The sequence below is a fragment of the Cibotium barometz genome, chromosome 55 (assembly GCF_041138505.1).
Source record: "Cibotium barometz isolate CiBa-2024 chromosome 55, ASM4113850v1, whole genome shotgun sequence".
Classification (NCBI taxonomy): Eukaryota; Viridiplantae; Streptophyta; class Polypodiopsida; order Cyatheales; family Cibotiaceae; genus Cibotium; species Cibotium barometz.
Window position 1 is genome coordinate 1,366,556 of NC_141100.1, and position 13,247 is coordinate 1,379,802.

A 13,247-nucleotide genomic window follows, 5' to 3' on the forward strand; every position below is an offset into this window, starting at 1 on the left:
GAAAAATAGCAGCTTTTTTTAAAATTTAACTTGTGATTTTTGACGGGCATTTTAAAATTTGGCGTGAGTCCCGTCAAAAAGCAACTACGGGCCCCGCCCGCGTATCCATCATCAGCAGGGGCTTAATCGGGCGGCGTCTCACGGTCTGACCGCTCATTTAGGGGCGGCGTAGTAGAGGATATCCACCATCTTGTCCTTCGCCCATGGCATATGTTCGCCCAGTTGTCCAAGCGCCACCGCCCCCTCTAGCCGCAAACGCCATGGCCTTGGTAGAGACAAGGAATACTGAACAATATTCCCATCTTTGCTTTCTGTGAATAGAGTTGCAACTGCCAGGCCTCCCTATTCCTCCAATTATTTCTGGCTCTCTCCCTTTTACTTGGTCCCTTTTATTATAGTTATCGGCTCCTTCATCATCATGGGCGCCTGCAACGCCAAACTCAACGGCTGTCTTGTTCTACCTTAGAGCCGCTTTTTGAGGCATCACAGCTACAAGCTTGTACGCCTGTGCTGGGCAAGCCTCAAGGATGCAAGCATAAATTGTCGGATGCCATTTTGTAACTTAGTAGACGCGGCAGCAGTCTGCGCGCCGCACTGTTGCGCTCCTTCGACATCCTGTGTTTGTTGAATCAAATGCCGTGGAAGCGGACGGTCGAAGATGCCGGAGGCGTCTCCGTGCGATTCCTGCAGTAATTACTCTCCCCACGTCTATTCGGCTGCCCACATTTTCTAGTTGTGTAGCAGGCAGGCGTCCTGCCCTGCGCTCCTCTCCCGATCTCCTCCCGGACCCAATCACGATGCCTCCTTCCAGCACATCATTATCCAAGCGTAGTGTCGTAGCAGCCCTTGATCACTCAATATACGCCCGCCCTCTTTGCTCCTCGACCAAATGCGACGCCAGCCTCGCTGCATCAACTCATGGAGGAGTCTCTTACTGGCCACCACACTTCTCCCGCACACATTGCTTCCCCACAGCAGCAGCAAGTGGTAAAATATTTCTCGCATTATTGCCTCGACTGCTTTCTCTGCCTGCATCCCTTCCAGTTCACCTGGCCAGGACACTAGTGGTGATAATTTCCACACATAATTACCCATAGCGTAAACAATGGTTTGTTAATTCACGAAGGTCTGCCAACGCTGTCTCCGAAATTCGTGTCGTTAATTTTGTATAATCTCCATGCTGTTAACTATGTCTTGCTCGCCCCCTGCGGTTTACAAGCAGGTACCCCGCAGAGCTTCTGATTCGCCCTCAGTCTCGGGTAATAATGCTACCCGATTAGCGGGGTAAGTTATTTGTATAAAAAATTAATGAGGGTAACTCATTCAAAAAAACAATAATCAATGGGGGTAAGTTATTTAACAGATCCTGTCGCCTTGTCTAGCAGCTCAGCCGGTCCTAAGCGATTTTGGAGAAGCCGCATGGCTTGCCGCACAGTGGCCAAAACATCTCTCGTGCACAGGTTCACTCAAGTTCTTTTCAACTCCGGGGAGGTGAAATTTTAACTTATCCACCCTTCCGATTTTTTATAATGCTGATGTTTGTAATTTATTAGAGCCTGTATAATGAGCCATCAGCTGTATCGTAATGAAAACCATAAGAATTTTCTGATTTTTTTCTCCTTCCATTGCAGGGAAGGGGCTCCAAAGAAGAGCGGCCAGCTCCCACCTCTGATCCCGAGCTGAAGTCCCATCGTTTGAAATTAGAGAAGGATGTAGGCCTTAATCCTCTCCTTAATCCCCCTTGGCGTTTGGGACTGAGAGGGTAACCATACAGAAAAGCGTGATTTATTTCCCTGTTTTATTTCTTTACAGATAGAGAGGCTACAAGAACGGCTTCAGCAGGAGACAAACTTGCACGCAGCTCTGGAAAATGCAATAGCACGAGCAGCAGGAGCCTTCCCAAACTTTCCACGAAACCTCCCTGTTGATGTAAGGCCCCAATGTGCAATGTCTCCTTGATGTGCGTGTGTGTGCTTCGAGCATGGCTTATGTATATACATAAATGGATATGAGGTACATGGATCAAGTCATGCTACATGTTTGCCATTCCCAGGCACAGGAGCTTCTTGCCGACATTGCTGTACTGGAAGTGGCGGTTTCCAACTTGGAAGAGCAGATGATTAGCTTGAAGATGCAGATAGGGCACGAACATAGCGAGCGGTTCCAAAATGCTGCATGCCATAGAGCACTTCATCTCTCACCCAAACTGCTAAGGGAGAAGGTCTTCCAAAAGAGTCCCATTGTTTTGCCGTACAAAGCAAGGGGTGTCACACAAGAATTTTCCCCCTGTGTGAGCAATTCCAAAGGATCCATAGGACCAGTTCTTGGTCCTCCTCAACACTCCAACACCTCTTCTCAGAATGCAACCATGAGCAACTCTAGCTTTCCCTATGCATCTACTTCGGAAATTACGGGTTCGGAGGAGTCCGCGGAGTACAGACAGGACTCAAAGTTTGTCCCTTCAAGTACCTTCTCCTCCGATGAAGAGCGTAGCATCCGCAGCATGCCAGCCAATTCTGCCCTTGATTCCTTCAGAGGATCAGCAGATACTGAAAGAATGCAACCACTTTCTCAACCTGTGACACCTCTTAAGGTGCACAAATAACATTTCACCCTTTGCAAGGAATGCTAGATCAAATCCAATTGGATTTGCAATCTTTATCATTTTACTTGATGTGAATAATGAAAAAAAAAAGCTTTTGTTCCTTGTTTGAAGTAGAAAAATGCAACCTTCAATGTTCTATGCAGGACAGCAAGTATAAGTCTCAAAGAAACATGGCCGAGGATAACCAACATGGCCGATGCGGTGTTTTTGAAGAAGACCTTTCTCGTATGACCGTGGGAGAAGCCAACCCATTGGTAAGCCTTAAAATGTTTCAGGAATTTAGACTTCAAGAAGTTATTGATGTGTTTAATTGCATGGTAGCATATGCCAAGGACTTGCAAGCTCCAAGGTGTTTAGTTCCTACTTTTCTTCTGATGCATCCTTTTATGGCTGAGAGAGAGAGAGAGAGAGAGAGAGAGAGAGAGATTGTAAACTTTCTATTTGCTGATTTTCATCAAAGGGAGATTATAAAGGACGGCCATTCTTGATGAACGATACCGAGTTTTATGATAATTGGCATGGAAAGTTGGATAGTTTAGAATCAAAGTCTTTGTGGAGGCAACCAAATAGGCTTTCCCAGGAGATGGTCTCTTGTATGATAGGCATTTACTGCCATTTGTCAGATCCTTCAGAAGTTGCTTGCAAACCCATAGTCTCAGAGAATGTGCCATCTCCAAAGTCTCCTTTTGGACATAAGGCTTCATCATCCTTCTCATCACTTTCGGAGCTATCATCATTGTCATTCGCAAGAAGCCCTCCTTTTGAGCTGAGAAACAAGGAGGAGTTTGGAACAGAAAGCAGTGTTGACCTTTATCGAGCACACGACAAACTACCATGGGCAGATATTGGCAGCTATAGTTCTGCCGTTGAAGTAGCATGGATGTCTGTGGGCAAAGAACAGTTGGAGTATGCTGCAGATGCCTTACGGATATTCAGGTATGTTTTATTCGGGCTTAATTTGTTTTTGATTAGTGTTTGCCTAAGACTTCAAGGAGTTGATTCTAACATGCTCTATCTACATCATGCATTCCTACCCGAGCCCCTCACCTTTAAGAAAACTCCCATTATCTCTTGCATGCAAAGGGAGGCTGAGGATACATTTTCGGCTGCTCGACTCCAGTTTCTAGGGCACATGCTGTTATTCCCTGCACTCGGGAGGTGTATTTTTAGGAAGACCTACATACATGTACAACATGTGTTCGAAGGGAACCCCTCTAGACTCATGCCCATTTTCTCACACTGGGACTTGGTTGTTTCCAAGTTTGGAGTGGGGGTGATTGTGATATTCATGTACATGGGATATGGTTCTATATAGAAGGAGTCGGATATACTGCCATTTTCTCACACTGGGACTTGGAGTTTTAAGTTTGGAGTGGGGGTGTTTGTAAAATTCATGTACATGAGGTATGGATGTGTAAGCAAGGAGTGGAATTTGAAGCTAGCAACTCCAGCTCCATAGGAGTCAAAACCTCTCATAATAAACTTACATATTTTTTAAGTGAACACGTATTGTACGTTCACGAAATTAGAGACCAATATAAAATGTATCTCTTCTAACTCAAATGCAATAAATAATTTAAACATCTTTTGTCTGGCTAACAACTTTCTAGCTTAAATATTGCAGGTCCTTGGTTGAACAGCTCTCTAAAGTGGACGCTGTATCGTTGGGGCACCAAGAAAAGATTGCATTTTGGATAAACGTTTACAATGCCCTGATGATGCATGTACATTTTACAATGCCCTATTTAAAGTTCTCAAGCATGGAATGTAAACGTTTGTATTGATCAATATCATGATAACTAACTCTCAGGAGAGCTGCTTTTACAGGCTTATTTGGCATATGGTGTCCCCAAGGATGATGTAAAGTTTTTTGCTCTAATGCAGAAGGTGGGTTGAGTTAATTTTTGCTCTAAAGCAGAAGGTGGGTTGAGCTAATTTCTACTTAATAGTCCGGGCAGCTCAGATGTATTGAGAGGAAAGTTAGAAATGTGTGGACCAAAGGTGCTTGGCATATGATCTCATTAACGTTCATGTGCAAACAATGCAGGCGGCCTACACAGTAGGAGGGCATTCCTTCAACGCGATGACAATGGAGCATGTGTTATTGAGGGGGAAAGCACCATCGTACAGGCCTCAAATTGTAAGCAGGGGCAAATTTTGGTTTAGCTGAATTGCAAGGCACAGCTACGCCCTCTTTACGACGTTAATCTATTTCTTTGTTTTTTTTGTGCGTGGGTGTGTATTGCAGGCTTTGCTTCTAGCGCTTCATAAGGTCAAGATTCCGGAGGGGGTGAGCAAGTTTGCGATCAGCCGGCCAGAGCCCTTAATTGCGTTTGCGCTGAGCTGCGGGGCCTGGTCGTCGCCAGCGGTAAGGAAGGGCGCTATAATGGGATTTAAACACTTCTGTACAGTTTATGGGCATGAGTGCGTTATGGGAAATGTGAGGCGTTGGAGCCAGAGGGGCATGGTGTTATGTATAGGCGAAGAGAGCATCATGAGTTTGGAAGGGTACTACACAGGTGAGGTGATAAGAGACTCGAGGGACAACAGTCAAATATGCGCTTTGTAACAGGCGAGTGGTGGTCTAGTTGCTGTCGTTCAAATGTAACGCATGCATGTAACTCCTCTCTGATGAGACCTCAACTGATTTGAAAGAAATGGTCTGTCAGTGGCGATCCTGGGGAATCTCACGGGGCAAACTTTGACAGTCGTGCCCTCTCTCTCTCTCTCTCTCTCTCTCTCACACACACACACACACACACACACACACACACACACACACCCACCCCGCCTCCCCAAAAAAACCATCACCAGCACTGAGACGTAGCTTGCACATTCCCACAAAATCTTTTATTCCTGACACATGCATATACACTGTACAGGTCTGCAGCTCCGTAGTAAAGAAAGAGAGTCCTCTTTGTCGTCGATCGGTCTCTCACATGCAGGCTTGCCAACGGCTAACGGCTGCTAGCAACCCCTCAGCTTTATTTCATGTCCTTGCTTTCCACCTGGCTTCTGATGAGATGTTAACTAAAACGATAGTGCCCGATCAGCCTGTTCAAAGCCCTGCACGCTTTCTCTCTTTTGCATGAAAACTACAGCGCTTTCCCCTTTGATTCCTGCTTCCTTGGGGTCTCCCGAGCTCTCTGATGACTGCTCTCATGCCTGCAGATTCGGATCTACACGCCAGAGAATGTGCACGCGCAGCTGCAATCTGCCTTGCACGACTATGTCCGGGCATCAGTGGGCATAACAGCGCATGGGAAAGTGCTGCTGCCCAAGCTGCTTCACAGCTACGCCGTGGACCTTATCCAACGGGAGGCGGATCAGGAGGGCGCCCTCGTCGACTGGGTGTGCGGGTTCCTTCCCGCCCAGCAGGCCACCGTCGTGCGCGACGCCCTGCAACAGCAGCACCGCCACCGCCGTCTACCACACGCCTCCGCTAACTTCACCGTCGTGCCCTTCGACTTCCGTCTGCGCTACCTCTTCCTCGTGGGCGATCAATGCGATGGAATAGTAGTAAGCAAAAGCCAAGAAACGGAAACGTAGGCAACAATCAACAGCAGCCCCATCTCATTACTTCAGTCATTAAGAGCTTGACATGGAAGCTCAGCTCATGCCCCGCGAAGGCTTCTTATATATCATTTGAGCTGTACAACAATGCTACGAGCTGGGTCTTCTCACAAGAGGTTTTCTCAAGCGAGCTGCTCATCAGTGATCACAGTACATCAACAGGGCCTGCGCAGTGCGGGCCATGAGAGCCTGCCCTGCTTGTCTCCATCGCCCAGCTACAATTTGGGTGCACATGGCTGCTTAATTGCCGCTCTGCTTGCTTTCGCTGGCTCGGCCCGAACTTCCATCCCTTTCTAACTAACACAGTGCACACCCCTCTCGATGCCCGAGCGACAAAATGTGTAAAAATATAGCAGCATGTACAATTCTTATTACAAACGTAATATTGTACAGAAAATGGCAATTTCAATCGATCACGTGTGAGCACCCCGAAAAAAGGACTATTCACATAATTTCTATAATTACGCATTAAAACATTTCACACAAGTTTATCTACTTCGAATCATGCAGAAGATCTCGTCTGTAATGCTCATGTTCTTTTGCGTCTGCAAGTTGTATTTTTTTGTGCTTTAATACAACGAATCTTGTACCTTCTTTACAATAATTAGGTTTGTAATAAGAATCGTACAATTGGGTTGGCTTTGTTCATACTGAAAATCGGATTTGTTCTCAAGGATTATTTCAATAAAGGCATTTTTATTATTGAAGAAAATCGAGGCAAGTTACAAAAGTCGGGGGCTGGCATCAAATAGCGGTCAAGGCCAATTTCAGGCCGAGACTTCTCTCACTATCCTAGGCAATCAGCAAAGAGCAATGACCCTCTAGGTCTCTATCCTAGGCTCTAGAGGTATTGGAGCTTCAGCACATAGTTTAGATCCACGTTTACAAGATATTCTCTCTTCTCTTGAAGCTGAAGAATCTTGACCTTATCTGAGACATTCTTTGGAGTGCTTCCAATAGGGCCAACCAGTTTTGAAATTCTGGCCTCAATGTCAATGATCTTCCTCAAGTAGAATCTCTCCCCTGCAATAATAAGGAGACTTTTGAGGGAGCAGGTATTCCGGGTATCACCGTTGTGTAGGGCCGCTAGTCTTTCAATCCAGAAGAACCAGAGGATTTCTGTTCTTAATACTGTCCATAGTTCAGTAGAGCAGCCTATGGGTTCTCCAATGAGCAGATGCTTCCAGGATAAGCAAGTTTTCCCCCAACTGGCCACATACTCATTGAGTTTCTTTACCATTGGTTCTATGTAAGGACACAGAAGAAAAATGTGAACATCATCTTCTTCTTTGAGGCATCTGGCACATGATCCATTTCCCTTGCCAAAGACTAGAGCTTTTTTCTGTGTCCAAATGGCCATGTACATGATAAGCCAAGCAAGACAAGCTTTCTTAGGTTCCACATGTATGCCCCAAAGTGATTTGAAGAGGAAATACCACTAGCTCCTATCTTTGAGGATATTCCATCTTTGATTTAGAATACAATGGATTGGAGGGGTATTCCACCTGGGAGGAATAGGCCAGATGCTTGTTTGGTTAATCCACTGGAAAGCCTTCAGCTTAGGGGGGTCTTCAATTGTCATTAGCCACCAGTCTTCTCGATGCCATAGCATCAGCCTTTTGCCAATAATGTCCAGTTGAGAATCTGAGAGGTTGTACTTAGCAATGAGATCAGCCCTTGATAACCAGGTTTTCTTATCCTAGTCCCAAAGGTTACTCCATGTCTTAATGCCACCTAAATGAAGCTTCAGTGCCTCTTCCACATCTTGAGTATCTACTTGAGGCAAGTCAAGAGCAGGCCACCAGATGGAATCGATGGGGTGGATGCCCAGCGTGTCCTTGTAGTCTGGAGATGGCATCAGCTGGGCTTTTACTTTAAACCAAGCCTTCCATAGAGATCAATAGCTCTGATCCTTTAGGGGTTATCTGATACTTGCTTCCCAAAATGGTTAGAAAAGGGAGCTGTTTCCATCTGTAATGACCTTTAAGAGCAAACAGATGGTTTTTCCTATTAAGAAGCCAAGCCCAGTTCTCAAGGATTATCTCTATTGCGTTTGATTACAAATTAAACATTTTTTTTTGGTAAAAACAGAAGAATATATTAAAAAAAGTGAGATTACAGCGCCCCATGAGGAAGGTCCATGGGGGGACCCTGAAGACAGCTAAATAGCTAAATAAGGGATTTAGCTACACACCCAGAAACACTTAAAATTGGAAATATAGAGACTGATGGCCCAAAACCTGAGGGCAATTGAAAAGGTGGTTAGCCTATACAAGATACAATGAACCTAACTGAAAAGGTTTTATGGAACCCTCCAAAAGCATCCGAGGACTGAACACGATGCACATAGGTGAAAAGACTGTATAAGCTGCCATGGACCTGACCGAAAGGGTTTAATGTACCCCTCCAATACCATCCGAGGACTGAATATGATGAATAGCATATTGAAGCCTTATGTGGCATTCCAACTCCAAGCCTTGACACATGATTTCCTTCTTTTTGGAGAGAGAAGAACTGAGCACTTTCCTCCACCTCCTCCATGAAAGAGCCTGCCAGCGGCCCACTTCCGTCGGCTCACCACTTGGTTGAATTTGATTGGCAAACTTGAGGACACTGTCAAGAAAAAGAAAGAAATTGTGATTAGTTTTAATTTCATAGAGGGCTTCATTCTTTTATTTCCAGACATGCCACAACAGAAGAATTCTGACAGACTGCCACATTAAGGGGTGAAGATGATGACATTCCCCTAAAAGCACTTCTTTCCAGCTGAGTGTGGGGAACTTCTAATCTTCACAAAGGCCTCATTCAGCACACTCAAGAACTGTTTAATGTCTGGGCAGGAGTAAAAGAGATGCGGGACAGTCTCCAGCTTTGCTTTACACCGAGGGCAAATACCATTTCCATGACCCAACTTCAGAGCCTTCTCTTATGTCCAATTTGCTTTGTGAATTACCAACCAAGCCAGAATTGCATGCTTCCTTTCTTGGGCAAAGGCCCAGATTAATTTGAAGCGAAAAGCCCATTGATGTTTGTTCCAGGAAGGACCACCTTTTGTTGAGTTTGAGAACCAAGTTGCCTGCATTATATGAGTTCGGTAGCTTGACGAGGTTAATAGAAGACCCCCACTGAAGGGCTTTGGAAAATTCTTTGTAATCACATTTAATCCCATGTGGAATGACAACCTTTAATGCATTACATCTTTGCTCAATCAGCTCAACACCACCCCTTGGCAAGGTGAACTTATTACTAATTTGAACTCTATTTAACATACCAGATGAGTCACATAGATCTTCCCATACCTTAACCCTAGCTTTGAAACAAGAGAGGCCAATCTGTACTTGATCATTGGCAATCGGCTTAACCAAGTGTCCAAACCAAACTGAATCAGCTACATACGCAAACCGACCCCTCTTGGTATACATCTGGAAGGAAAAGAGCTTCTTATAACCCATCCATGACTCCCACATTCTGCACAACAGAGCTTGCTGCCTATTGGTGAAAGGTGGGCCTTTGAGAAAAGAGCCTCATTGAGGGAGAACCCCTTCCAAGCCCTTTTGTCTTTCAGCCAGAATTTTCCCACATCCCTTTTGAGCAGGTCTGCCCATACATCATTGGATAGGATGGCCCTTTGAATCCATTTTGCTGCTAGCTTTTCAGCCAGCAATCCGATGTTGATAATACCCAAACCCCCCTGTTCTTTATCCATACAGCATACATGAAAGGCTACCTTGCTGACCCTCTTTCTGTCTAGGGAGCCTCCCCATAGGTAGTTACCCGTGATAGAGTTCAGTGAGTGTAGTTGGGTTTTGGAGGGTCACCAGCAGGTAAGAAAATACACCACTGAGGGAATAATGAAATGGTTGAGTACAAAAGCTCAAGAAGCAACACCCGTGTTTATATGACTCCATTTCATAACCTGGTTTTTGAGCTTAAGCAACACATAATCCCATCTCTGTTTGACTGATATGTTAAACCCCATGGGAATGCCTAGAACCCTGAACACGACCCCTTCCGGAATAGCCTTACAACCTGCGGGCGGCGGCGGACAGAATTGCGGGAGGGGCACCCCTTCAAAGACTCTGAAACTGGTCTTGGCATGATTTATTTGAGATTCACTGGCTAACAGAAAGTATCCAGGCAGGCCATGAAGTGGGTTGCCATCTGAACTTCATTTCGAAGAAGTACATTGGTGTCATCAGCAAAGAGTTGCAGACATAAGGGCTCCACTTTGTTAGGAACAAAGATGCCCTTAATATTATTAGTGGCTAATTCCTCATTCACCAGCCACCCCAGGGCATCAGCAACGATAGCAAAGAGCAGGGGGGATAATGGACACCCTTGTCTTATGGATTTCCTCAGTGGAAAGGAATCCGTGTGACGGACCCATTGACGGCCACCCTTGAGGAAGCATTCCCCAATAGGGTTTGCACATACTTAATGAATTTCCTGCTAAGGCCAATATCCTGCAGAGATTGGAAGAGGAAGGACCAATCAATTCTGTCATAGGCTTTATCAAAGTCAATTTTTAGAAAGATGTAATTTTGGCTAGAGCTTTCAGCATGTTCCATGCCCTCCCATAGACTAATGATAGCATCAAGGATATATCTTCCCCTAATAAAACCTTTTTGTTCCTTCAGGATCCATTCATCCATATAGGGGTTGATTCTCCTTGTCAGGATATGAGCAAAGACTTTGTAGAGAGAAGAGAGACATGTTATGGGTCTCCACTTCCTCAAGTCTTCCTTATCATCTTTTTTATGAATTAGCTTTATAACCCCCACATTTGACTTCTCAGCAAGCCCACCCTTCCTCATGGCTTCTTTCTAAATGTTTAGGATATGATGGGTGAGATCATCTTTGAATGCAAGAAAGAATTCGTTTGGGATCCCATCTTCACCCGGAGACTTTCCCTTTTTGAGGTGGGAGATAGCATCTTTCACCTCCTCCTCAGAGAAGGGGGCATCAAGTTTCATAGCTAGGGATGGGCTGACCATTTTTTTCCTCATGAGAGCGATCTTTGCTCTAGCTGCTGTAACTTCCTGAGTGGGAGGGGGAACTGTGGAGAACAAGTTAAAAAAATAATTCTTGATAACTTGGAGTTTTTCTACTTCATTAGCAGCAGCCTGACCATTGGGATTCTTGACCATAGGAATAAGATCCCTAGCTTTTTTCCTTTTGAGAAGAGAGAACATCTTAGGGTGAGGGGTGTCGATTTTCCCAGCCCATGCCTCTCTGTACCACAACATAGTGGACTTGGCTGCCAGCAACTCCTCGTCTAAGTTGGTTCCTTAGGTCAATTAGAGAGTGGTCCTTTAACCCATTGTTAGAGTGAAAGATACCTTGAATCTGATTTCTAATCTGGACTCTGCGATTCAGGCAAATCGCCGCTGCTTTAAGCTTATATTCCCTGCAGATATTATGCACCTTATTGACCAGACAAGTCCAACCCTTGGAGGGCGATGCAAATTGACTGAAGGCCTCAGCGAGATGAAACCTTTTATCTCCTACTGGGACACATGGAAGACGGAAAAGGGATGGGTCAAGGTGGGGCTAGCTAGCTCTTCCTTTAGCCTGCCCTAAGGAGAAATTACAGATCAAGGAGAGGTGGTCGGAGATGATAAGGGAAGAATCTGTAAGACACTTGACTTTTGTGAACATGTCCACCAGGCAGCCAGAGGCATAAAGTCTGTCAAGTCTAGTGGCCCTGTGGAAGTGACCTTTTTGATGATTAGACCAGGAGAATCCTGTTTTTGCTCTGAGAGGTCTGACAGGTTCTTACCGACCTTGAGCAATTCCCATTTATTCTTTTCCTGACCACTAATAGTTCTTCCCAGAAACCTTCTTCTGTCACCCTGACCTTCCACCATGTTAAAGTCACCAACTAGCAAAATAGGACCCACAATCTGCATAATAGAATGCCAAGTTGATGCTCTCATGCTGGCCAAACAAGGGGCGTAGATAGAAATCAATGTGAAGTTAAAAGGATTCCCCAACCTGTCCAACTGTGACTATCATCAGACCATGCACCCTGAATTATGTGTTCCCACTTCCTGTGGATGCCAACTGCGGACCCTCCTTTACCTGAAGGATGATTGGTAGAATACCAAATAGCATTCTTTGAGATTCTTTGAAGATTCACATGAAGTTGTGACCCTCCAATTTTAAGTTCTTGCAGATTAAGAAAGTCGAAGTCAATAGCCAAGTCTCTAACCCATCTATTGATGGCCACAGCCCTTTCAGGGTTAGTGAGCCCGTTACAATTAAAGGAGATCAGGTTTATAGGGTTCATTTTTTACTAGTTCTGGAGGGCTCCCTCGAGGACATGGAGGTTCTCAATGCCTCCTGAACTTTTTTCTTCTTCCTCTTCATTTTAGCACCCAAAGGGTGGGGAGAGAAACCTCCCTCCTCAGGCTGTTTAGATGGGGAGAGGGACATTCTTTTCATCATTGCAGCATCCTCAGCTTCTTCCAACTGAGATTTGAACACATCATCCGTGTGTTGAGTTTTATCTATGAAGTCCTCATCTGAGTCCATAGGGGAGTCTAGTTCTTGACTAAATAAGACTCTGTCCTTGCGGGGAACCCTTCCCGGAGAGAGTTGTTCTTCCCCGACCATGGCTGTCTTTGGGGCCTCCTTGACCTAGAACTGATTGACTAGACCATCTTGGACATCTTCCAAGAGGGGGGCGAACCTATTGGCAGGAATATGCCAATTAGATTTGTTATTTTTGAACTTCGACACATGTTTTTTTTGGGGAACCACAAAGGCCTCATCCTTGCCAGGAGTCTTATCAGTAAAACTGATGGTTGGTGAAGATCAGGGCAGTCCCTGATCATGTGGCCTTGTTTATTACATTTAAAATATGCATTGGGAAGATTTTTATAGGTTAGCACTTGTTTATATATGATCTGCCCCTCCCTGTTTTTCAGCGGGACTTTATCCTTTAGAGGTTTAGCAGTGTCAACTTCTATGAGCATCTACTGGGCCCATTGAGGATTGACCACCTGAAAGGGCTTTTGACCTAAAACTTTACCAAGTGAGCCCCCAATCCTTTTGGCCCAGATAGAGT

General features: G+C 45.2%; 1 protein-coding gene across 2 annotated transcripts; it reads left to right on the forward strand.

The window, feature by feature from the left end:
* Window positions 1-391: 391 nt before the first annotated feature.
* Window positions 392-6,779, forward strand: LOC147607243 (uncharacterized). 2 transcript variants are annotated; one of them, XM_086790238.1, is made up of 13 exons: window positions 392-987; window positions 1,223-1,284; window positions 1,383-1,491; window positions 1,632-1,712; window positions 1,813-1,929; window positions 2,054-2,593; window positions 2,749-2,859; window positions 3,066-3,541; window positions 4,230-4,329; window positions 4,433-4,492; window positions 4,653-4,745; window positions 4,854-4,973; window positions 5,777-6,779. In XM_086790238.1, the coding sequence occupies exons 1-13, from the start codon at window positions 919-921 to the stop codon at window positions 6,152-6,154; spliced, it is 2,316 nt and encodes a 771-aa protein (XP_086646364.1). In that variant the 5' UTR covers window positions 392-918; the 3' UTR covers window positions 6,155-6,779. The 2 variants fall into 2 exon arrangements, with proteins under 2 accessions (XP_086646364.1, XP_086646365.1); XM_086790239.1 differs by having other exon boundaries at window positions 1,386-1,491.
* Window positions 6,780-13,247: the final 6,468 nt, after the last annotated feature.